Here is a 24,202-nt window from a genome sequence, read left to right as displayed (position 1 = left end):
TTTAAAGATTTTATTTATTTATTTGACACACAGAGAGAGACAGTGAGAGGGAATTATAAGCAGGGAGAGTGGGAGAGGGATTAAAGAGGCTTCCTGCTGAACTGGGAGCCGGATGTGGGGCTGGATCCTAGGACTCTGGGATCATGACCTGAGCGAAAGGCAGACGCCCAATGACTGAGCCACCCAGGCGCCCCTGGATTTCCTTTCTTATGATCTGTCTGTGCATATCTCTTGTGCACTGTTCTATGTCTATTGGATTGTTTTTTTCTTATTTATTTGTAGTTTTTATATAGTAAGAAAATTAGCCTTTTATTATGTGTTGCAATGAGTTTTTATTTTTATTTTTTTAAAGATTTTATTTATTTATTTGAGAGAGAGAGAGGTCACCAGTAGGCAGAGAGGCAGGAAGAGAGAGAGAGGGAAGCAGGCTCTCCGCCAAGCAGAGAGCCTGATGCAGGGCTCGATCCCAGGACCCTGAGATCATGACCTGAGTGGAAAGCAGAGGCTTAACCCACTGAGCCACCCCGGCGCCCCTGCAAAGAGTTTTTAAAACTGATTTGTCAGGGCGCCTGGGTGGCTCAGTGGGTTAAGCCGCTGCCTTCGGCTCGGGTCATGGTCTCAGGGTCCTGGGATCGAGTCCCACGTCGGGCTCTCTGCTCGGCAGGGAGCCTGCTTCCCTCTCTCTTTCTCTCTGCCTGCCTCTCTGCCTACTTGTGATCTCTCTCTCTCTCTCTGTCAAATAAATAAATAAAATCTTTAAAAAAAAAAACAAAACTGATTTGTCATTCATCTTTTTCCTTTTTTTAAATCTATTTTTTCTGTGTAGATATTTAAAACTTTTATGTTGTCAGATTTATCTTTATGTCTTTAGGTTTTGTGTTGTACTTAGAAAGGACTTCCTCAGGGGATGCCTGGGTGGCTCAGTTTTTTGGGCCACTGCCTCCGGCTCAGGTCATGATCCTGCAATTGCAGGATCGAGTCCCACATCAGGCTCCTGGCTCTGCGGGGAGTCTGCTTCTCCCTCTTACCTTCTCCCCCCTCATGCTCTCTCTCTCTCAAATAAATAAATAAAATCTTTTAAAAAAAAAAGGACTTCCTCAGTTTATATGATGAAAAATTCTTCTGTGTTTCATTTTAGTAATTTCATTATTTAATAAACATTTGATTCTTTGATTCACATACAGTTTTTTAATATAAAGGATAATAAGTATTTCTCTGTCATTTGAATAATCAAAATTTATAACTGGTCTGGAAAAATTATGGTTTGGTAATTGTATATGGCTGAATATTTTGAGCCTATTTCATCTGTATATTATTGCCACTACCATTTCAAGATGAGTTTGTCAGAGGTCAGAGAAAAATATTAGTGATGTTAATATATATTGACATCCATAAACTGTAAATATGTGAAATATATGAGGAAAGAAAGAATATCACAGGCAGTTTATCTAATTAAATAGTGATTCCAAATTTCATTGTATTTTAAAAAATATCTGTAGGTAGGACTATTCATTCCAATAATTCCTGAATTTAATATGTCCAGTTATTCCAAGTACTATATACATATATATAAAATCTGAAAAATACACGCAAGAGTCTTTTGTTTTCTCTGCTATGCTGACTTTTATCAGTAGCTGAGAAGATAAACAGGGACTAGGTAAATTATATTCCTTTTTTTAACTACACAAAATGCTATTTATTAGCCTCCTAAGGACCACATTGTACCTAGCTTAGTAGGAACGGGCATATTTTGACAAATTAGAAGCCTCCGAACACTTACTGGAGTGCCTTTTTCTTTTAAATTTATGGGCACTTGGTGGTGATGATGATGTTAGAATTCTCTAGTATTTATAATCTTTCTGTACTAGCACTTTTCCATGGTGTTTTCCTTAGCTCTTAGAGACTTTAATAGTTTACATCAGAGAGTTTGTTTTTTTTTTAAAAGATTTTATTAATTTATTTGAGAGAGAAAGAGAATAAATAGGGAAGAGGGAGAAGCAGACTACCGCTTGAGCAGGGAGCCTGATGTGGGACTTGATCCCAGAACCCTGGGATCATGACCCAAGTTGAAGTCAGATGCTTACTGGACTGAGTCACCCAGGCCACCCCCCCCCCCCGCCCCCTTTTAAAGTAAGCTCTATGCCCAGCATGGGGCTTAAACTCATGACCCTGAGATCAAGAGTTTTGCATGTTCTGCTGACTGAGCAGCTAGGTGCCCCAGTTCATACCAGAATTTTAAGCAGTTTCTTGTCTGTCAAGATACTCTACCAAAAAGATCCTCTGATCTTGTATGTATGGTTTGTCCCCTCTTAGATTCACAGTGTACAAAATAAAAGCTCTGAGAGCTCTTCCACTAAAGCAGAAAGTCATTTAACTTTGTTTATCCAAGTATTCTGAGGACCTAAGAGATCTTGGAGGAACATATTTTGGGAAGTATTACTGTATATGGAGATAATAGAATGCAGGACCATCTATTTATCTATCTATCTATCTATTGAGAGCATGAGTGGGGGGCGGGTAGGGGAAGGGCAGAGGGAGAGGGAGAAGCAGACTCCCTGCTGAGCATGGAGCCTGACCGGGGGCTCCATTTCAGGACCCTGAGATCATGAACTGAGCTAAAGTCAAATGCTTAACTGACTGAGTCACCCAGGCACCCCAGAACCCTTCTTTTCTTAATTTGATTCTTATCTATATTGGCACTGAACCAAAATTTATTATTCTGGCAAGCAGGAAATGCTGTAATAGTAGGAGCATGTCTTTTTTGCTTTTAGGTTACATTTGAATCTCACGATTTTACTTTTTAAGGCTGTTATTTGTATTTTTATGTCATACCCTTGAGTTTTCAAATACAAGATTGGTTTCCATAACTTTTGGCTAGTACTGCCTGTATTTGGAGTCATGATGAGTGTATTTTTCAAAATGGAATCAGTTTTGTACATGGTATCTCATACTTTGGTTTAATGATATAGGTAAAATAATTAAAAATCAAGATTCTTTAGGAAAATCCTTATTACTTGCTAAATGTTACATTAGTCCATTCATTTCCAGGCAGTATGTTTCATGATCATAGTTCAAAACAACAACAAACTAATCACAATACATTTTTAGTTAACCACTTTGAGTATCAGGAAGTTGAGGAACGTAAGGACACTGAGGGGCACCTGGGTGATTCAGATGGTTGGGTGTCTGCCTTTGGGTCAGGTCATGTTCTCTGAGTCCTGGGATCGGGTCCTGGGATCCAGCCCGTGTTGGACTCCTATCTACTTCTCCTTCTCCCTCTGCCTGCTGCTCCCCCTGCTTGTGCTCTCTCTCTTAAAAATGAATAATAATAATAAAAAGAACTGGACACTGATATTTGAAATTTCTAGGATATTTTAATGTTTCAAACTATCCTGGGAGTCTAGGATATGATATTCCTGTAAACAGGAAAAATAATGGTGGCTTATGTAGGAGATCAGCTCTGCCTTTCTTCCCTCCTTTCTGTGGAATTTGTCCTTTTTAAAACGTATATCTCTATGGGAGTCCATTATTTTTCTAAGTATTGGTATATTACATTATGAGATCTCTTCTCTTTTGAATGGAGGAACTGGATTTAGTCTTAAAGACATAGGGAGGCAAATTATACTTTCACACTTTTTGTTTCAATTTTATTCAGGACAAGCCTCATTAGAATTAGAATCTGTCTGGATACTGCTATCTAAAGTTTCTTTTCTTGGGATCCTGATACATTTCATGATTTTACTGTTTTAAAAATGAGTAACATTTGACTCATTCACTCCCTTTGGTTTTGAGGTCACTGTTACTAAGTCATAGAAAGTGACTTAATGATTTGGAAAAATTCAATATAAAAAAACAGGTCTTAAATTGCCAAGATACAGTTTATAGCAGGTTTTTTTTTTCTTCTTGATTTCCAAAACTGGCATTTGTCTTTGAAATTCCATGGAAACAGCCAAATTACCAAATCTGCCAGTCTGAAAAGATTCTTTGATACATTACAGTTTATGTTTTCTTTTCTTTTTTTTTTTTTTATTTTAAAGTAGACTCCGCGCTCAGCGCAGAACCCAATGCAGGGTTTGAACTTATCACTTTGAGATCCAGACCTGAGCTGAGATCAAGAGTCAAATGCTTAACTGACTGAACTACCCAGGTGCTCCTAAAATTGATGTTTTAAAAGTTTTTTTTATTGTTGTTTTTGTTTTTTTCAATTTAAAACTAGGGCGCCTGGGTGGCTCAGTTAAGCGTGTGCCTTCAGCTCAGGTCATGATCCCTAGGTGCTGGGATCGAATTCTGTATCAGCCTTCCTGCACAGCAGGGTGTCTGCTTCTTCCTCTCTCTCTGTCCCTCCCCCTCCTGTGCTCTCTCTCTCCCTCTCTAGCTCTCATGCGTGCTCTCTCTCTCTCTTCCAAATAAATAAAATCTTTAATACAAAAAATTTAAAACTTAGGCTCATTGCATAACATTTGGATGCAAGAAAATTTTAAGAAAATAAAAATAACCCACAGTTTTATATTCAGAGATAACTTAGCATAGTTAATATTTTGATCTTGTTTCTTTCTTTTTTTAAGTGCAGCCCTCTTAATATGGTTGTCATATTTTCTATTTGACTTATATTTATATTCTTTCCCTTAATAAAACTTTTTGTATGTATATATGTAATCATATGTATGTAATCACCCAACATGGGGCTTGAACTCAGGACCCTGAGATCAAGAGTCTCATGCTCTACTGCCTGAGCTAGTCAGTTGTCCTCCCTTAGTATTAACTGTAAGTTGCCAAGGGAAAGCCAGAGTTTTCTTTTGCATTCATTCACTCAATCAAAAAAATGTAAATATATATGTTTATAACCATATGTATATATAAAAACATACTCATATAGATACATATGTATCCAAGGTACTATGTTGGCTGCTTCTTGGAAAGTTTATTGTCTTTCAGGATACAAAAGTTTTCCACGTAAAGCAGACCGTGAAGAATGTCCCTGTTCTCTTGAAGTTCAGAGAAGGATACTCTCTGGATTATCTGACAAAGTTTCTTTGTTTGTAGATTCCTCTCTTTGGTGCTAAGACTATTGGTCGGAGAAGTCCTGATGGACCAGTGTTGAGCAAAGCTGAATTTGTTGAGAAGGTTCGTCAGAGTAACCAGGCCTGTCATGATGGAGATTTTCACACAGCTATTGTTCTATACAATGAAGCCTTGGCTGTTGACCCTCAGAACTGCATCTTATACAGCAATAGATCTGCAGCCTATATGAAAATCCAGCAGTATGACAAGGCACTGGATGATGCAATCAAAGCTCGACTTCTCAATCCCAAATGGCCAAAGGTAGAAATTTCATTTACTTTTGCAGAATCTTTTTTGTGCTGATTTCTTATTTTAATGTAACATTTTATTGAATTTGCAGTTATTAATCGTTTAATAGTCTGTATATCTGCAAAGTGTAGAATGGCCTCATTGAGCTCCCTTTTTAATGCTTGGAAACTGTGCTGTCCATGTTCAAGTTTAATTCTTTATGTTTGAAATTTAAAATCTTTTTCACTTAGCTCCTTGATAGGATACACTTCAGTCATTTGTATAGGTTTTGACATCTTCTTTTTGCACAGATGTTTCAGATGGGGATGGTTTGTTTCTTTCAACTTAAAATAATTTTATTATTCCCTGTCAATGACTGCTGGTATTTTACGGCATTACCAACTGACAGATGGTATATTTAATCAGAGAAACTTGTTTTTTCTAATATATCATTTTAATTATCTATGTTTCCTTGAACAGTTTAAGGTTTGAATTATCTTTGTTTTGTACATGCTTTGTTTTCAGTGTGCCTATTCACTGTCTAACCCCCAGTCTATTTTAGATTTCTTAAGATGTACTAAAATGTTTGAGATTTTTTTTTTATTGAATCATAAAAGCATTTGATCCCATTCTTGGCTTTCTTTTATATTAACAAAAGTTAGTGGATATTTGCTAGAGATTTAAAAAATATCCTTACTGTCTTATTAATGTCATAGTTATATTAACTTATACTTTAACTCTGGTGGGTACTTTTGGCTTCATTCAGAGGAATTTCCAGTGTTGCTGCTGCCTCATGAATTGTTTAGTATTTTGTAATTCCCTAAAGAAGTTCTATAATTATTGTAGATTAAACTAAATCTGTTTTAAATAATTGTTATATGAAGGGGCACCTGGGTGGCTCAGTGGGTTGAGCCTCTGCCTTCGGCTCAGGTCATGGTTTCAGGGTCCTGGGATCGGGTCCCGCATTGGGCTCTCTGCTTAGCGGCGAGCCTGCTTCCCTCTCTCTCTCTGCCTGCCTCTCTGTCTACTTGTGATCTCTCTCTGTCAAATAAATAAATAAAATCTTTAAAAAAAATTGTTATATGACATAATTTGGAAGTTAGAATGCCGTTACCAAAAGACAGACCCAGGTTCGAATTCCTTCTCTTTTGTATGGCTTTTGGTAAATTTCTTAACCTCTCTAGGGTTACAATAAATAGACTAATAATACTTTACTTGTAAGGCTGCTTAAGAGTCAGAGATATTTTGTTACTTGTTCATAATAGATGTTTGGTGGATAATAGCTATGATTGTGACATTTTTATTAAGGGTATAGATTAGTAAATTATTAGTAAACAAGGCTTGGCTTGTTTCTTTTCTTTCTCTTCCTTTTTCTTTTAAAGCCTGTGTTGAGGGTGCCTGGGTGGCTCAGTTGGTTGAGCAACTGTCTTCAGCTCAGGTCATGATCCTGGAGGCGGGGATCAAGTCCCACATCAGGCTTCCGGTTCCGCGAGGAGTCTGCTTCTCCCTCTGATCTTCTCCCCTCTCATGTTCTCTCTCACTCTCTCTCTCTCTCTAAAAAATAAAATAAAATAAAGCTTTTGTTGATGCAATGAGCCTGATAAATAGCTTAATTTTCAAATTAAGTATCTCCATTCCTTCCTTTTCTGGATCTACTTATTTTATGTTCTTCTTATATTTGTGAACACTTAATAAAAAAATATTTATTTCAGATAGAGTGAGTGAGAACAGTGGGGAGAGGCAGAGGAATAGACGCCTTTTTTTTTTTTTTTAAGATTTTATTTATTTATTCGACAGAGAGAGAAATCACAAGTAGGCAGAGAGGCAGGCAGAGAGAGGGGGGAAGCAAGCTCTCCGCCAAGCAGAGAGCCTGACTCAGGGCTTGATCCCAGGACCCTGAGGTCATGACATGCGCCGAAGGCAGAGGCTTAACCCACTGAGCCAACCAGGTGCCCACCTTTTTTTTTTTTTTTTTTTTTAAAGATTTTATTTATTTATTTGACAGGCAACAAGAGAAGGAACACAGCAGAGGGAGAGGGAGAGGGAGAAGCAGGCTCCCTGCTGAGCAGGGAGCTCCATACAGGGCTTGATGTGGGGCTCTAGCCCAGGACTCTGGGATCATGACCTGAGCCCAAGGCAGATGCCTAATGACTGAGCCACCCAGGCACCACAAGGGATAGAATTTAAGCAGACTCCTGATGTGGGGCTTGATCCCATGACTCTGAGGTCACGACCTGAGCTGAAACCAAGAGTTTGGCACTTAACCAACTGCCACCCATGCACTCCCTATTTGTGAACACTTTTGGACTTTTATCTTTTTCCTTTTTCTGTGTCATTCCACTTTCTTTTGTCAACCTGTTGTGACTTAACATATAAAAAAATGGCTTTAAAAGGTGCACTTTTATGATTATAGATGAAAAATCAACCTTTTAAGGTAACTTCTATCACGTTTTAGTCTCTGATTTTTTTTTCTTTTATAATAAGTGAAGTTGTTGTATATTTACAGTTGCATTAATATTTTAGCTCCATATTTGACTTCAAGCAAACTTAACTTTGGAATATCGAGAATTATATAAAATATAAATTAGTTTTTATTATTGAGATTATGAACAGGCTTTCATAATAATGTGATTCATAATAAAATCAATTTATAAAGAAATTTCCATTGCTGCATAAATTTTTTTTCATAAAATCTTGATTTTAGGGGCTCCTGGTGTCTCAGTGGGTTAAAGCCTCTGCCTTCGGCTCAGGTCATGATCCCAGGGTCCTGGGATGGAGCCACATTGGGCTCTCTGCTCAGCGGGGAGTCTGCTTCCCCTCCTCTCTCTCTGTCTGCCTCTCTGCCTACTACTTGTGATCTCTGTCTGTCAAATAAATAAATAAAATCTTAAAAAAAAATAATCAGATGCATATTTCTTAACTATATAGCAATTGTGGACTGAAGAACCAGCAGCGACATTTGTATTTTATGCATTTACTTACAGTTAATATACCATTGTAATTGAAATTTAAATTGCGTCATTAGGGATTTGGAGTCATTTAACTGTGGTAACTGAAATTTATGTGTGTTGAAACAACATACTTGTGAAGAGAGAACTGCTGGGTCTTTGGAGTTGGAGCTAGGGTTTTTCCTCCTTACATCTTGCTTTACCTCCGTATGTCTCACTTTTCCCATTTGTAAGCTGGGTGAACATCACAGACCTTGAAGGGTTGTATTGAGGGTTAAGTAAAATAATGTTAGGTGCTTATTAGGATAGCGTTTTTCACAAATAGATTATAACATATTATGGGTTTTTTTTTCTTTTTCTTTTTTTTTTCCATTTTATTTATTTTTTCAGCGTAACAGTATTCATTCTTTTTGCACAACACCCAGTGCTCCATGCAAAACGTGCCCTCCCCATTACCCACCACCTGTTCCCCCTAACATATTATGGTTATTAATGATGATGATCGTTATCATCATGATGATATTTGTATTTAGACACACATAACTTCTACTCAAATTACCCAAATATCTTTTGAACATTTTTCTTCTCTTTATAATAATTTCAGTAATCTTCCAAATACTTGCTGTTTCTGCTGATCATTTTTTAAAAAGTGCAATGATGAAATGGATAAAATATTCCCTTAAGATATATTTGTTGCAGAGGGAAGAGGAAGAATTATTTTTTTATTTTTTTGCCAGGTATAGAGGACATACACTCTTTTGAATAACTTATCAGATCTTGTTGCTCTTTTTAAAATGTGTTATATTTCATTTATTTGATTTCAGTAATTTTCTGATAGGCATTTATTATAGGAAAGCGTAGTTCTGCCACTGTCTTCTCTGGTAACAGTATTTAGTTGATTTGTCTTCTTTTTAAAATTAGCATATTAACCTTTTTTCATTGTTTTGGTATTCTACATATTTCCCATGATTAAAAAAAAAAAAGAATGCATTGTTGATCTGTACTTGTATCTACTACTTTTTGTTTTGTAACAGATCACTCCAAAACAGTGACTTAAAATAACAAGCAACCATTTATTTAGCTCAAGATTCTATATGCCAGCTGAGTGGCTCTTCTGATCTGGACTGACTCAACTGATTTCCGCTGAGCTTGCTCACGCCTTCAGGTTCAACTAGAGGTTTGTCTGATCGTTAGATCATCTAAGACAGTCTCACTTACATTTCTGACACTTGGTATGCTGTTGGCTAGGAGAATGACAGCAACGCGCAGAAAAGTGGAGGCAACAATGCATAAGCATATTTTGAGTCTGCTTGTACCATATATGCTATTATTCCACTGGCCAGAGTAAGTCACGTGGCCAAGCCCAGACTCACCCTAGGAGGGGATTACCCAAGGGCATATATAGAAAGCGGAGAATCTGTAGCCATCCTTATAATTTACCCAGTATTTTTTGTCAGATCATATACACAGTGTGGTACATATTCATGTACCCGCCTTCCTAGAACATATCCCTTTTCAGTTGTATCTGTTTTATTTCAGCTTTTTACCCTTTTTACCCTTGATCTTTCTGGTTTGGAATTTTCTTGAATCACATCTGTTCAGACATGTTATTTGTGAAGTAGTTTATATAATTTTTGTGTGAATTATGAGTTATATTCTTTAAGGGTACCATAGGAAAAGAAAGCTGAAGGAATATTGGCTTTTCATATGGTGTAACTATATAAAAACTATATAAGAGGAAGGTCTACAGGGGGACTTTCCCATTAATTGTAAAGCATACCATAAATATCTTCTCTTTCTGCATGAATTTAAAGCTCTTCTCATAATCTCATTCATTGATTATACTGGGTGACCAAATCTTATTATCAAGTATAATACTTGATGAGAGAGTATTATACATTATTTGTCAGGTATTAGACCTGATAAGGGTTAAATGTAAGAAAAAATGTTAAAAGATATCTTGGCCTCATGTTTCTTTTTGGTTTAGCAAAAAGAAAATATTTTAGGGCTCCTGGGTGGCTCAGTGGGTTGGGCCACTGCCTTCGGCTCGGGTCATGATCTCAGGGTCCTGGGATCGAGTCCCGCATCGGGCTCTCTGCTCAGCAGGGAGCCTGCTTCCCTCTCTCTCTCTCTGCCTGCCTCTCTGTCTACTTGTAATCTCTCTCTCTCTGTCAAATAAATAAATAATAAAATCTTAAAAAATTTATTTTATTTTATTTATTTTTTTAAAGATTTATTTATTTATTTGTCAGAGCGGGAGAGAGAGAGAGAGACGGCGAGAGCCTGACCACAAGCAGGGGAATAGCAGAGGGAGAGGAAGAAGCAGGCTCCCCACTGAGTAGGGAGCCCAATGTGGGGCTCAATCCCAGGACCCTGGGATCATGACCTGAACTGAAGGCAGACACTTAACCAACTGAACCACCCAGGCATCCCTGTACTCATAATAATCTTATGTAGATATTATTATCCCAACTTTACAAAAGTGAACATTTATCCTTAGTGAGAGATTCAGGTAGTAGAAAAATAGAAGAGTTGGACTTTCCATCTTTCTAATGCCCCTAAGCTAGATTATCTTAATAGTGTGCTTTCATTACATACTTTGGAAGTATATCTATTTTTTATAATTTCAATTAATTGTTTTAGGTAAATACATTTTTGGAGGGTTGCCTGTTTGTGCGCGCATGCTCTCTCTCTCTGATAAATAAATAAAATTTAAAAAAAAGAAGCAAATTTATTTATTGAATGTTTCTGCATGCTAAGCAGTGTTCTTCTTTAAAAGATTTATTTATTTTTGAGAGAATGAGAGAGAGTGTGTGCAGGGACCAGGGAGGGGCGGAGGAGAGGGAGAGAGAAAACCTCAAGCAGACTCCCTGTTGAGTGTGGAGTCTGACACAGGGCTTGATCTTACAACCCTGAGCTCATGACCTGAGTTGAAATCAAGAGTCAGTCGCCCAACTGACTGAGCCACGGAGGTGCCCCATAGGCAGTGTTCTAAACCTTAGTAGTTCAGCCAAGAACAATGCAGAATAAAGTTACAACTAACATTCCAGGGGGGAGAAGCAGATAATAAAGTTTGAAAGTAATAAATGCTCTGAAGATAATTTCAAACAGAGTAAAAGGATGGGAGAGTACTGAGAAAAAAGGATGACAGAATTATGGACAAGAGTTTGTGGGAGAAGATGATTCAGATGAGACCTGAAAGAACCAGATGTGGGCAGAGTGCATTGTAGGCAGAATAAACAGCTAGTTTGAACATGGCGGATTGAAGAAAATAGCACAAAGGCCAGTGGAACACAGTGAGTAAGTGAGTGAGTGAAAAGGAGGTGGTGGGAGATAGTTGTTGAAGTAGGCAGTGGCCAGGTCATACTGGGCCTTTTAAGCCATTATAAGGAAGTAATATTTTATTCAGATACTCATGGAATGTCATTAGAAGATTTTAACTAGACAGTTGAAATACTGAATTTATGGTCAGTCTAGTTAAAGGTTATGAATGTGTTTAATTTCCACATATTTATAACTTTCCAATTTCCCTCTGTTACTGATTCCAAATTTCATTCCATTCTGACTGGAGAACATACTTTGTATCATATCAATCCCCTTAAATTTATTTGGGCTTGGTTTATGGCCTAACATATTATTTGTCTCCAAGAATATTTCATGTGCACTTGAGAAGAATGTGTTGCTGTTGTTGGGTAGGGTGTTCTATAGATGTCCATTAAGTCTGGTTAGTTTGTAGTGTTTGTTGTTCAAGTGTCCTGTTTCTTTGATGATATGATAGATGGCGTAACTCATTATTGAAAGTAGGATACGAACACTCCAATTATTGTGGTTGAATTTTTTTTCTCTCTTTCCCATCTCCCCCACCCTCCTTTCCTTCCTTCCTTCTCCTTTTTTTTTTTTTTTTAGGTTTACTTAATTTTTTTTTAGCAATCTCTACATCCAATGTGGAGCTTGAACTCATGACGCTGAGATCAAGAGCCTGATGCTCTTCTGACTGAGCAAGCCAGGCATCCATCCCCTTGTCTTTTTTTTTTTTTTTTTAAGATTTTATTTATTTATTTGAGAGAGAGACAGTGAGAGCATGAAAGGGGAGAAGGTCAGAGGGAGAAGCAGACTCCCTGTGGAGCTGGGGGCCCGATGTGGGACTCGATCCCGGGACTCCGGGATCATGACCTGAGCTGAAGGCAGTTGCTTAACCAACTGAACCGCCCAGGCACCCTAAAAGTTGAATTTTCTATTTCTCCCTTCAGTTCTGTCATTTTTTGCTTCATGTATTTTGGGGGTTTTGTTTTTGTTTATTTATATTTTTATGATTATTATATCTTCCTGGGAGACTGATCTTTTTGTCATTATAGAATATCCTTTGTCTTTAATAACAATTTTGGTTCTAAAATCTATTTTGTCTGAAATTAATATAGCCACTTCATGTCTCTCTTGGTTACTTCTTGCATGATATATCTTTTTCCATACTTTCCTTTTCAATCTGTTTATGTCTTTGAAACTAAAGTGAGTGTTTTATAGACAGCATACAGTTGTGTCATTTTTTAAAAAATCCATTTTCCAATCTTTGTTCTATGATTGTAGTGTCCCAATATTAGTCAATTTTAATTTAATGTAACTGCTGATAAGGTATGATTTACACCTGCCCCCCTTTTTTTTGTTTTGTTTTGTTTTTTTTAAAAAGATTTTATTTATTTATTTGACAGGCAGAGATCACAAGTAGGCGGAGAGGCAAGCAGAGAGCCTGATGTGGGGCTTGATCCCAGGACCGTGGGATTATGACCTGAGCCGAGGGCAGAGGCCTTAACCCACTGAGCCACCCAGGTGTCCCCTTTTTTTTGTTTTTTTTTTTAAAGATTTTATTTATTTATTTGACAGAGTGAGAGAGAGCACAAGTTGGGGGGAGCAACAGGCAGAGAGAGAGAGAGAAGCAGGCTCCCCACTGAGCAGGGAGCCTGATGTGGGGCTTTGTTGAACACTGGACATTTTAAGTAATATGATGTGGCAACTTTGAAAATCAGAGTTTTCTCCTCCCATCCCTCCACTGGTTTATTGTTGCTTTTGTTGTTTTCTTCTTTGAGTTAGTTACTTCCCTAAACTAATTTTTTTTTTAAGATTTTATTTATTCACTTGACAGACAGAGATCACAAGTAGGCAGAGAGGCAGGCAGAGAGAGAGAAGAAGGGAAGCAGGCTCCCTGCTGAGCAGAGAGCCGGATGCGGGGCTCGATCCCAGGACCCTGAGATCATGACCTGAGCCGAAGGCAGAGGCTTTAACCCACTGAGGTCCCTAGGTGCCCCCCTAAACTAATTTTTTAAAGTCTTTCTTCTTTGTCATGTGCAGCCACTGAGTTATGTTTGCTCTGAGTTATTTCCGAGCCAGCTCAAAGAAAATCTGTGAATGGAGCTTTCCTTGAGAGTTGCCAGACAAGTCAAATAGTGGTAATTTTCTGGGGATGGGATGGGATGTTTAGGGATCCTCAAACCATTATGATCATACCATTGACTCCAGACCTTCTGGTTTTTGTGGCTATTGTTATCTAAGTTATATATAAAGTTATATCATAAGTTATATCAAAGTTATGAGTCAAATATGTATTAAATTCACAATAAATTTTTACAGTAAAGTTGACTATCTTCCTTATGTAATTCTTTTGTATAATTTTATTCTTGTTTTTAAAGAGGTGAGAATTTAGTTATTCAGAAGCTTTTTGTAGGCAGTTAGAATGACAAACAGAAAGGGGATTTTTTCATATTCAGGAACATGACACCTTTAACTGAAACTCTATTATGCTATTGTAAGCAAAGTTCATCTCATGTAGTTGTTACTTCTATTAATGTTATAGATCTCATTACCAATTTATCTTTGGGACCAAATGGTTTCTTATTATTAATATGGGCTATTTTGTATGTTTAAATATATGATTTTATGACAAGCTTATTATTTGTATGCCTTTGAAGTTATGTTTCAGTGTTTGGGATTAATCTGTAAATTGTACACACACATCATTTTTTAATTACAAAGGTAACTCAAAATTACTTTTGCAAAAATATCAAACTATAAAATTGTATTTCTCTTATCCACTGCTCACTCCATTATCCATCTGCCATTTCAGTCCTGGAGTTGACTATTTTAAATCTAATTTGAGTATTTTTGAGATCTTCTACAATATGTCTATAGCTATGCTCACATGTACACATATTCCTACATTTTTGAGGAGGCTCTATGCCCAGTGTGGAGCCCAATTCAGGGCTTGAACTCATGACCTTGAGATCAAGACCTGAGCTGAGATCAAGAGTTAGATGTGTAATCTACTGAGCCACCCAGGCAGCCCTACCTATATGCTTTTTAAATTTTTTAAATGATTTTTTACATTTTAAAAAAGATTTTATTTATTTATTTGATAGAGACATGGCGAGAGAGGGAACACAAGCATGGGGAGTGGGAGAAGGAGAAGCAGGCTTCCCTCCGAGCAGGGAGCTGATGTGGGGTTCAATCCCACGACCCTGGGATCATGACCTGAGCCGAAGGCAGACACTTAATGACTGAGCCCCAGGCGTCTATACTTTTTAAATATTAGATTTGCAATGTGTTTATTTTTCTTTTTATTTATACACCTAATTATTTTTAACAGCTATATAATATTCCACAGTATAAATATGCCAATGTAGTATTTCTAATTTTTTTATTTAAGAAGTAGATAATAGTTTATTTTTTATTTTTTTAAGATTTTATTTATTTATTTGACAGACAGAGATCACAAGTAGGCAGAGAGGCAGGCAGAGTGAGGGGGAAGCAGGCTCCCTGCTGAGCAGAGAGCCCGATGAGGGGCTCGATCCCAGGACCCTGAGATCATGACCTGAGCCGAAGGCAGAGGCTTAACCAATGAGCCACCCAGGCACCCCTAGATAATAGTTTATATAAGAAGTGATGCAAAAGTGGTTTGAAAACTTTTTTCCTTGGGTATATATGTGAGGATGAAAGTAGTCTGTTTCTTTGTTATTCAAGAAAGGTTGCAAACCGACTATAAGACAAAAGTGCATTTTCTGGTTGCCACCATTTGATTGGTAGGTTTTTCTATTTGGTGTTGAAGTAACTCTTTCTTAAGCTCACTGGTCATTGTTTATTTATTTATGCATTTGGTTTTTATTTTATTATTGTTGATTGAAGATGAAAAATCAGTTCTTTACTGGGAGGAATTTTTCTCATAAATGTCAGCCTGAGGTAATGCTGAGTCCACAGCATCTCCCTGGGAACCAAGCTTCTGTGGGATAGAACCAGCTGCTTTGTCCTTGGGAAATGATTCAGGAAGTCTGGCAAGAAGGGAAGTCTTGCTATAAAGGAAATTCAGGAAATAGGAGCTCAGTTATTTAAATTCTCAGATTTGTTTATCATAATTCATTTCAAGAATGTTCTAGTGACAAAGTTATAAACATATGATAAGTAACAAGTTTCCTTCCAGCTCCCAGTTGGTACATATTTATCACTAAGGAATTTGAATGCATTGTTGTAAGTGAAGTGAAAGTTTTCTTGTCATTTATACTTGATGGTTGATTAAACTGTAGATATACACTTTGTGGGTGCTATTATTTAAAATGTATTAGCACACCCAGTCTTTAATGGTTTCTATTTGTCTTGGTTTCTGTAATAAAAGTTTGGTAGCATTTTTTATGTTAATGAAGAGAGTAGACTATCCTAGGGGTTTTCATAGTCATTTCATAGAAGTGTTTTTCAGTAGTCCCTAAAAAAATTTTCAGGTTAGAAGTTATGGAAACAATTCCAGAAACAATGACAAGAAATAGTTTCTATGAAAAAAATTTTTTATGTATTTTCTACGAGAAAATACTTTATTTGTTTGCCAGAGAGAGAGCAAGAGAGAGAGTACAAGTAGGGGGAGCTGCAGGAAGAGGGAGAAGCAGGCTCCCTGCTGATCAAGGAGCCTGATGCATTACTTCATCCCAGGCTGGATCATGACCTGAGTCAAAGGCAGACACTTAACTGACTGAGACACCCAGGGGGTCCCCCCCAAATATTTTTAAATGATCAGGTTGGTAGGTGACCAGTATATGTAAATAAAATCAGTCTTTTTTTGGACATGAACTATTACTGGTACCAAAATTAGAGCATGATTTTTATATTTGTGTTACTATAGCAACACTGGAAGCCCTTGAATAAATCTAGTCATTGATTAAATTTAGTAATTTTTTCTTACAGATTGGATAATGTTTCAGAAGTGTTGATTACATAGTTTCAGTTCTGAAGTGGGCTATGAAAAGCATTATTTTTATATTTTAAAAGATACCTGTAGATAACTTTTTAGAATATTTATCTTGTTGCCTTCATTTGCATTCTTTGGAAGGAGTACGTTCTAACTTAAGGGACATATTTTTTCTTGCTGATTCAAGTCCAGTGAGGCTTTTGAGAACTGAAGTTATTATTGGAGTACCTGGGTGGCTCAGTTGGTTAAGTGGCTGACTGTTGGTTTTGGTGCAGGTCGTGATCTCATGATTGTGAGATTGAGCCCCTTGTTGGGGTCTGTGCTCAGTGAGGAGTCTGCTTGAGATTCTCTCTTCTTCTTCCTCTGTCCCTCCCCATTCCTGTACTCTCTCTCTAAATAAATAAATCTTTTTTTTTTTTAATAAAGATTTTTTTTTTTTTAAATTTATTTGACAGAGAAAGATCACAAGCAGGCAGAGAGGCAGGCAGAGAGAGAGGAGGAAGCAGGCTCCCTGCCGAGCAGAGAGCCCTATGCGGGACTCGATCCCAGGACCCTGAGATCATGACCTGAGCCGAAGGCAGCGGCTTAACCCACTGAGCCACCCAGGCGCCCTCTAAATAAATAAATCTTAAAAGAAGAACAGAAGTTATTATTGCTTCATGTGTTTATTAGTTTAGATAATTTTTGAGGTATACTGTATTGTTAAAACATTTCATTTACTTTAATTTTTAACTTTTAATTTTGAAATAATGTATTTCTTAGTTCAGATATTTCTTTTTTCTTTTTTAAAGATTTATTTAATTTTTATTTTAATTTTTAAAAAAGATTTTATTTATTTATTTGAGAGAGAGAGATCACAAGTAGGCAGAGAGGCAGCCAGAGAGAGAGAGGGGGAAGCAGGCTCCCCGCTGAGCAGAGAGCATGATGTGGGGCTCGATCCCAGGACCCCGAGATCATGACCTGAGCTGAAGGCAGAGGCTTAGCCCACTGAGCTACCCAGGTACCCCAAGATTTATTTATTTTAGAGAGAGAGAAAGAACATGATTGAAACCAAGAGTCAGTAGCTTAACTGACTCTACTACTTAAGCGCCCCTAGATATTTCTAATTTTTTTTTTTAAGATTGTATTTATTTATTTGACAGAAAGAGACACAGCAAGAGAGGGAACACACACAAGCAAGGGGAGTGTGAGAGGGAGAGGCAGACTCCCCGTGGAGCAGGGAGCCCGATGTGGAGCTCGAACCCAGGACTCTGGGATCATGACCTGAGCCGAAGGCAGATGCTTAACTGAGCCACCAAGGTGCCCCTAGATATTTCTTTCTAAATATGCTACACTCTACTGTTAGAGCAACTATAACTTTTATTTACTTTTATGTTTTAATATTTTTAATTTTGAAATAATGTGAAACATACAGAAAAGCTGTGAGATTAGTTCAAAGTATTCCTGTATGTCCTTCATCTGGTCCCTCCAGTTGTTAACATTATACCATATTTGGCTTATAATTGTCCCTTACCTGTTATTATTGTTGTTATTTTCTGAACCGTTTGAGAGTAGTTGAATACCTGATGTCCCATCATCCCTAAATCCTTAGGTATATATTGGGAATACTCTAAAATATAACCAAAATAAAACCACTAAAATCAAGATATTAACATTGATGAAACGCTGCTAGTCAATCCATAGACCCTAATCAAATTTCAGTGTTTGCCTAGCAATATCCTTTATAGACAGTCTTTCCTTTCTGGTCCTGGATCACACACCTGGTAAGAAATACATTAGGAGTTTCATATAGACTGTAGAATCAGGTCTGTACCACCTGCTCACATTATAGGTAATTTACTTGATTGACTGGACTTTGACCGCTTGTGGGTTCCTAACTGTTATTTTCTTGGTTTGTGCCCTGATCTTTGATCACTAAAATAAAATATTGCTGATCCTTCACTACCTAATGTCAGACAGCCTTTGCCCATACTGCCTAACCTACAGTTCACTGCTTCCAATCTGGACTTTTCTTGCCTATCATGATCCTAGCAGCCAATTTATCTCTCTTTTTTTGTATCCTTAGCATAATATATGAAGTATAAGTAATACTTTTGTGCCTGCGAATACCATGCCAGGCCCTCAAGTTGGGTGCCTGTTCTATGTAGGAGTTAGGCACAATATAAAACTGTTGGCATTTGGGGGGCACCTGGGTGGCTCAGTGGGTTAAGCCTCTGCCTTCAGCTTAGGTCATGATCTCAGGGTCCTAGGATCGAGCCTCGAATCATGCTCTCTGCTCAGCGGGGAGCCTGCTTTCCCTTCTCTCTCTGGCTGCCTCTCTGCCTACTTGTGATCTCTCTCTCTCAAATAAATAAATAAAAACCTCAAAAAAAAAACCCACCAAAAAATAAAACCTTGGCATTTGGAATAATTTCATGTGTCACAGCCAGCATTATGACTGTATAAAGCTGAATAGAGCTGCATACCTAGAACTCTCTCTGTGTGTGTGTGTGTGTGTGTGTGTATTATGTTCTGCTGTGAATCTTGGGATAAGCAGAATGTTCTTTGGAATTATTTTGGATTATGCTCATGCCTATAGCCTCCATTAATCTTAGTCTGGTCGCCTCACATACAGAAACTCCTCAGGTAGTTCATTATTTCCCAAAAGAGTGAACTAATCAAATCATAGCCTACTATTTAGGATCGGTTGGCAACTCCTGGAATAGATATCATAAACAGAATATTCATTGCTTGAGAATTAAATAGTTGATATTAGTATGATATATAGACTTGCATCAGTTTCTAAAAGTCAGAGGTGTATTTCCTATAATAAGTTTATTATGGTTGTAATCATTCAAGGGCTAAACTTTAATGATATTCGAAAATAGGCATTTTATGAGTTGGCCAGCTTCTAAATAATAGGTTTTCTGAGGTTTTAGATTAAAAGGTCGCATAAACTTTTGATTAAAAGTCTTAATTTGGGGCACCTGGGTGGCTCAGTGGGTTAAGACTGTGCCTTCGGCTCAGGTCATGATCCCGGGGTCCTAGGATCGAGCCCCACATTGGGCTCTCTGCTCTGCGGGGAGCCTGCTTCCCCCTCTCTCTCTCTGCCTGCCTCTCTGCTTACTTGTGATCTCTGTCTGTCAAATAAATAAATAAAATGTAAAAAAAAGTCTTGATGATAAAAATAGTAAATTTAGGGTAAAGTCAATTTAGATAGGGAATTTGTGTTATCAAAGAAACAGTGACTTGATTTCTGGACAACATATTGAGAAAGGGAAATATTTTTAGTGTAAGATGAAGTACATCTAGTGCATGCATAAGGAATCTTTTATAAATCCATATGACCATGCATTAAAACTGAATTTTTGAGTAAAATGCATGTTGTCTTTGGTTTTATGAATCTTCCAGACTTGTGCGCCCTCTTGTGTTTAACTTACAGTTAGCACTTAATTCTACATTCTGTGGCTTTCAGTAGTTCGATGGGTTGGGTTGATGTGATACATGTGCATTTTTTGAAGAGATTAAAAATACACAAATATAATGATAAATATTCAGTGCATATTACCAGTGTTGTCATTATAAGAGGAAAGAATGTTAAGTGTTTCCCTTGTTCTGTTTCCTAAATTAACTTTCACATACTCAACATCAGATTTTATTATGTTTAATGAATGCATTTATTGAAGTATATGTCCTTGACCATAAATTATTTTGAAAAAGGCTTAGGAGGTTTAATTATAGTATTAGTTTTGGGGTGCCTGGGTGGCTCAGTTGGTTAAGCATCTGACCTTGGCTTAGGTCATAATCTTGGAGTCCTGGAATTAAAACTCACATCAGGCTATCTGCTCAGTGAAGAATCTGCTTCTGTCTCTCACTGTCCTTTTCCTTCTGTGTGTGTGCGCTCTCTCTCTCTCTCTCTCTCTCTCTCTTGCCTTTGCTCCCACTGTCTCTCAAATAAATAAAAAAAAACTTCAAAAAATTGAATTATACTATTATTTTTATATGAAGGTTTTTGACTGTTGTGAGCTGTGTTGGGTGGTCAAGCTAGTGTTTGGCACATTGGAGACATTTAGTAAATAGTTGTTGAGAGGAAGAAGGGAAGTCTTATAACTGATGACTTGTATTTTCTTACTGACTGAGAGAATTGAGTTTAATTGGATAATTCCCAACTTGTTATATTTTTAAGGATAATTTGTTACTTTGGTTACAAAGACATCTGGAAAACAAGTGGCTTTTGATCTTTGGGACCATATTTAATTGAAGTATAGGAACTTTACACTTCATGGTACTTTTTTTTTTTTTTTTAAGATTTTATTTCTTATTTTGACACAGAGAGAGATCACAAATAGAGAGGCAGGCAGAGGTGGGGGGTGGGTAGGAGCAGGCCCCCTACTGAGCAGAGAGCCTGATGCAGGGCTCAATCCAAGGATCCTAAGATCATGACCTGAGCTGAAGGCAGAGGTTTAACCCACTGAGACACTTAGATGCCCCTACCTCATAGTACTTCTAATCATATTAAAATCTCAGCCTGTAGCCTTTTTTTAATTGGCATGGAACTAGGACTCCTTTTACCTTGAGCCTTTATGGACTATTACTTTGATTTTGTGGATCCCTCTAGAATCAGATCAACTTTGGTGCAAGTTTATGAGCCATTGTGTCAAGTGATTATGGAAGTTAGCAAATAGTGTCATAAACAAAGCATTCCTTTAAAGGGGGAGGAATTAAAAAGGTGATTATAAAGAGTTTGTTATCAAAGCCTCAGAATTTGAGAATGCCTTGCCTGCCTACCGGATAATAATAAAACCCTCTTATATTTGATTTGTGTAGGCAGTTGGAGGCTGAACTGGTACCATTAGAGATGGAGATGAAGTACTTTGTATGGCTTTTTTGATTATATTCTTTTTTTTTTTAAGATTTTATTTATTTATTTGACAGATAGAGATCACAAGCAGGCAGAGAGAGAGAGAGGAGGAAACAGGCTTCCCGCTGAGCAGAGAGCCCGATGTGGGGCTCGATCCCAGGACCCTGGGATCATGACCTGAGCCGAAGGCAGCGGCTTAACCCACTGAGCCACCCAGGTGCCCCTTGATTATATTCTTAAATTTAATACAACATCTTAAATTTTAAAGAGTGAGATGTAGGGGCGCCTGGGTGGCTCAGTTGGTTAAATGACTGCCTTCGGCTCAGGTCATGATCCCAGAGTCCTGGGATCCTTGGATCCCTGCTCGGCAGTCCTGGGATCGGGCTCCCTGCTCGGCAGGAAGCCTGCTTCTCCCTCTCCTACTCCCACTACTTGTATTCCCTCTCTCACTGTCTCACTCTGCCAAATAAATAAATAAAATCTTAAAAAGAAAAACAAAGAGTGAGAGGTAGGAGTCAAATCCCACATAGTTCTGTAACCATACAGTGTCACAGAGAAGTAGATTTGTTCTTGATTTTAGTGGTAATTTGTCCTATACGGAATCTTGCCTGTGCTTGTGTTCTTGTAATTTTCATTCGACAAGGAATTCACTGATTGTTTTGCAATTTATCAAATCACTAATTCAAAAAGAAATTACTTTTGGAAAATTTACTTACATATAGTGTATTTTTATAGAGACTTACTGCTGTGTATATCACAAATGACCACACCCCTAATTCTGCCCCTTCTTGTTCTTGTTGTATATAGTATGTAGATTGGTATTTTGATCTTTTTTTTTTTTTTAAGATTTTATTTATTTATTTGAGAGAAAGACAAAGAGCACAGTGAGGGGAGGGGCAGAAGGAGAGGGGGAAGCAGGCTTCCCGCTGAGCAGGGAGCCCGATGTGGGGCTCGATCCCAGGACCCTGAGATCGTGACCTGAGCCGAAGGCCAAGCTTCACCGACTGAGCCACCGGTATTTTGATCTTTTAACTTTCATCTCACCATTAGCAGATTTAAGAGACCTCATTTTCTGTGCACCAAGTAGAGGAACCTTTGTTTTCTCTTTCTGTTCGGTCCACTCTATAAAGTATTTAACAAATATTTAGTAAATTGTAGTTGCATACATAGCACCAGTGTCAGCCATTCTTTGGGTATAAGTAGTACATTGTTTTGATTTCTCTTTAGACAGTTTATATATGCAGAAGTGTTTACACCTTTCAAAATGCATTTACACTTATTGTTTCAGCTTTTTCCTTGTTTCAACCTTAGGAAGTCAGCATGGCAGGGATTTTAATCCCATTTTTACAGAGACTGTGACTTTACTAAATGAATTGGTGTATGCAGAAATTCCTTGTAACATAAAAAAGGCTTAAAATAGAAGAGAATTCTATTATTATCTATTAGGCTATTCTCAAATTTCAGTCTTTTTAAGTCCAATATTCATTCTCCCTATGTATATACTGTGTTTTTCCATATGGATGGGTTATATCATATTGACTAGTTGCCTTACTGCTAGTAACCAGTAATTCTGCTTCTCTAGAGTAATTTTTTCAGTAATTATGGTGGATTGGAAATAGTGTAAGTGTATATTACAATATAATTCTCCGTCACCTCTTCTGTGTTCCTTTCTACATAGTGGAGGCAATTCTTAGTTCTCATACTATCTACATTTTGGTTTAGGAAACAGGGATGATACTGTGTTTAAACAAAAACAAACTAAAATACCATCTGAAAAGTTTGTACACAGGGACAGCTGGCTGGTTCAGTTGGTAGGATACATGACTCTTGATCTCAGGGTCTGAGTTCAAGCCCCAAGTTTGGTGTAGAGATTACTTAAAAATAAAATCTTAAAAAAAAAACAAACAACAACTTGTGTGCATAATTTAGACAGGCTGTACTATTTTCAGTTAAAAAACTAGGAGTGACATAGAAACACAAAATAGAACGGTGGTTGCCCATGGCTGGAGGGAAGGGGAAACGGAGTTGTTCATTGGTTATGGAATTTTAGTTTTGCACAATGAGAAAAGTTCTGGAGGTTCATTGCACAACAATGTGAATATACTCAACACTACTGAACTGTACACTTAAAAATAGCTAAGATGGTAGTGTTATGTGATGTGGTTATTTATTTATTAAAGATTTTATTTATTTATTCGACACAGAGAGATTACAAGTAGGTAGAGAGCCCGGCAGAGAGAGGAGGAAAGCAGGCTCCCTGCTTAGCAGAGAGCCTGATGCGGGGCTCGATCCCAGGGCCCTGAGACCATGACCTGAGCCGAAGGCAGAGGCTTCACCCACTGGTGCCTCGTGATGTGGTTTTTTTAAAACCACACTAAAAAAACACATTAAAAAGGGTAAAAATGTACGAAGTTTAATGTCTCACATGTTCGGGAGCCTGCGACCTAGAATGAGATAATGATAATGTTTTCTCTGCAGTGACTATTTGTGAAGTTAAATTTAACTGGATCTTGGTGTTATAGTTTGGTATTAGCCTTGAGGCTCCTGTAGCACTACATCGTTTTCAGGTGAAATATAAGTCCTAAATTTTTAAGCCTTTGCTGTATTTTGTTCAGTTAATATGGTGAGAAGTGTTCCGGCTTCTAAGCATATGTTACCTTTTTCATTCTGGTTTCTCTAGTAAGAGGAAGAGATTTATTATGTTTAATGAGACTTCCTGCTCTCGCTCAGGAACCTCCTCTCCAGATGTCTGTCTGGCACTCATCATGAGCTGTTTGGAGATATCTTAGGCTTTGTAAAATTCATAAGCAATTAGCGTAAGATCCTAGTATAGTCATCTATAATGTACAGTGGTTGATGTGGGAGCGTTTCAATTTCTTCCAATAATGACTGTCAAAATCTCATTAT

General features: G+C 37.6%; 1 protein-coding gene across 2 annotated transcripts in view; it reads left to right on the top strand.

Moving 5' to 3' along the window:
* TTC28 (tetratricopeptide repeat domain 28) overlaps positions 1–24,202 on the top strand; it is a 647,342-nt gene that overhangs the window by 32,327 nt on the left and 590,813 nt on the right. For both annotated transcript variants that reach the window (XM_046024508.1, XM_046024507.1), the window contains exon 2: positions 5,044–5,322. In XM_046024508.1, coding sequence (XP_045880464.1) covers positions 5,044–5,322 — 279 coding nt within the window. The remainder of the gene's footprint in view (positions 1–5,043; positions 5,323–24,202) is intronic.

The sequence above is a fragment of the Meles meles genome, chromosome 12 (assembly GCF_922984935.1).
Source record: "Meles meles chromosome 12, mMelMel3.1 paternal haplotype, whole genome shotgun sequence".
Taxonomy (NCBI): Eukaryota; Metazoa; Chordata; class Mammalia; order Carnivora; family Mustelidae; genus Meles; species Meles meles.
The sequence above is the reverse complement of the archived record's forward strand: the minus strand, read 5'-3'. Positions and strand labels throughout refer to the sequence as shown.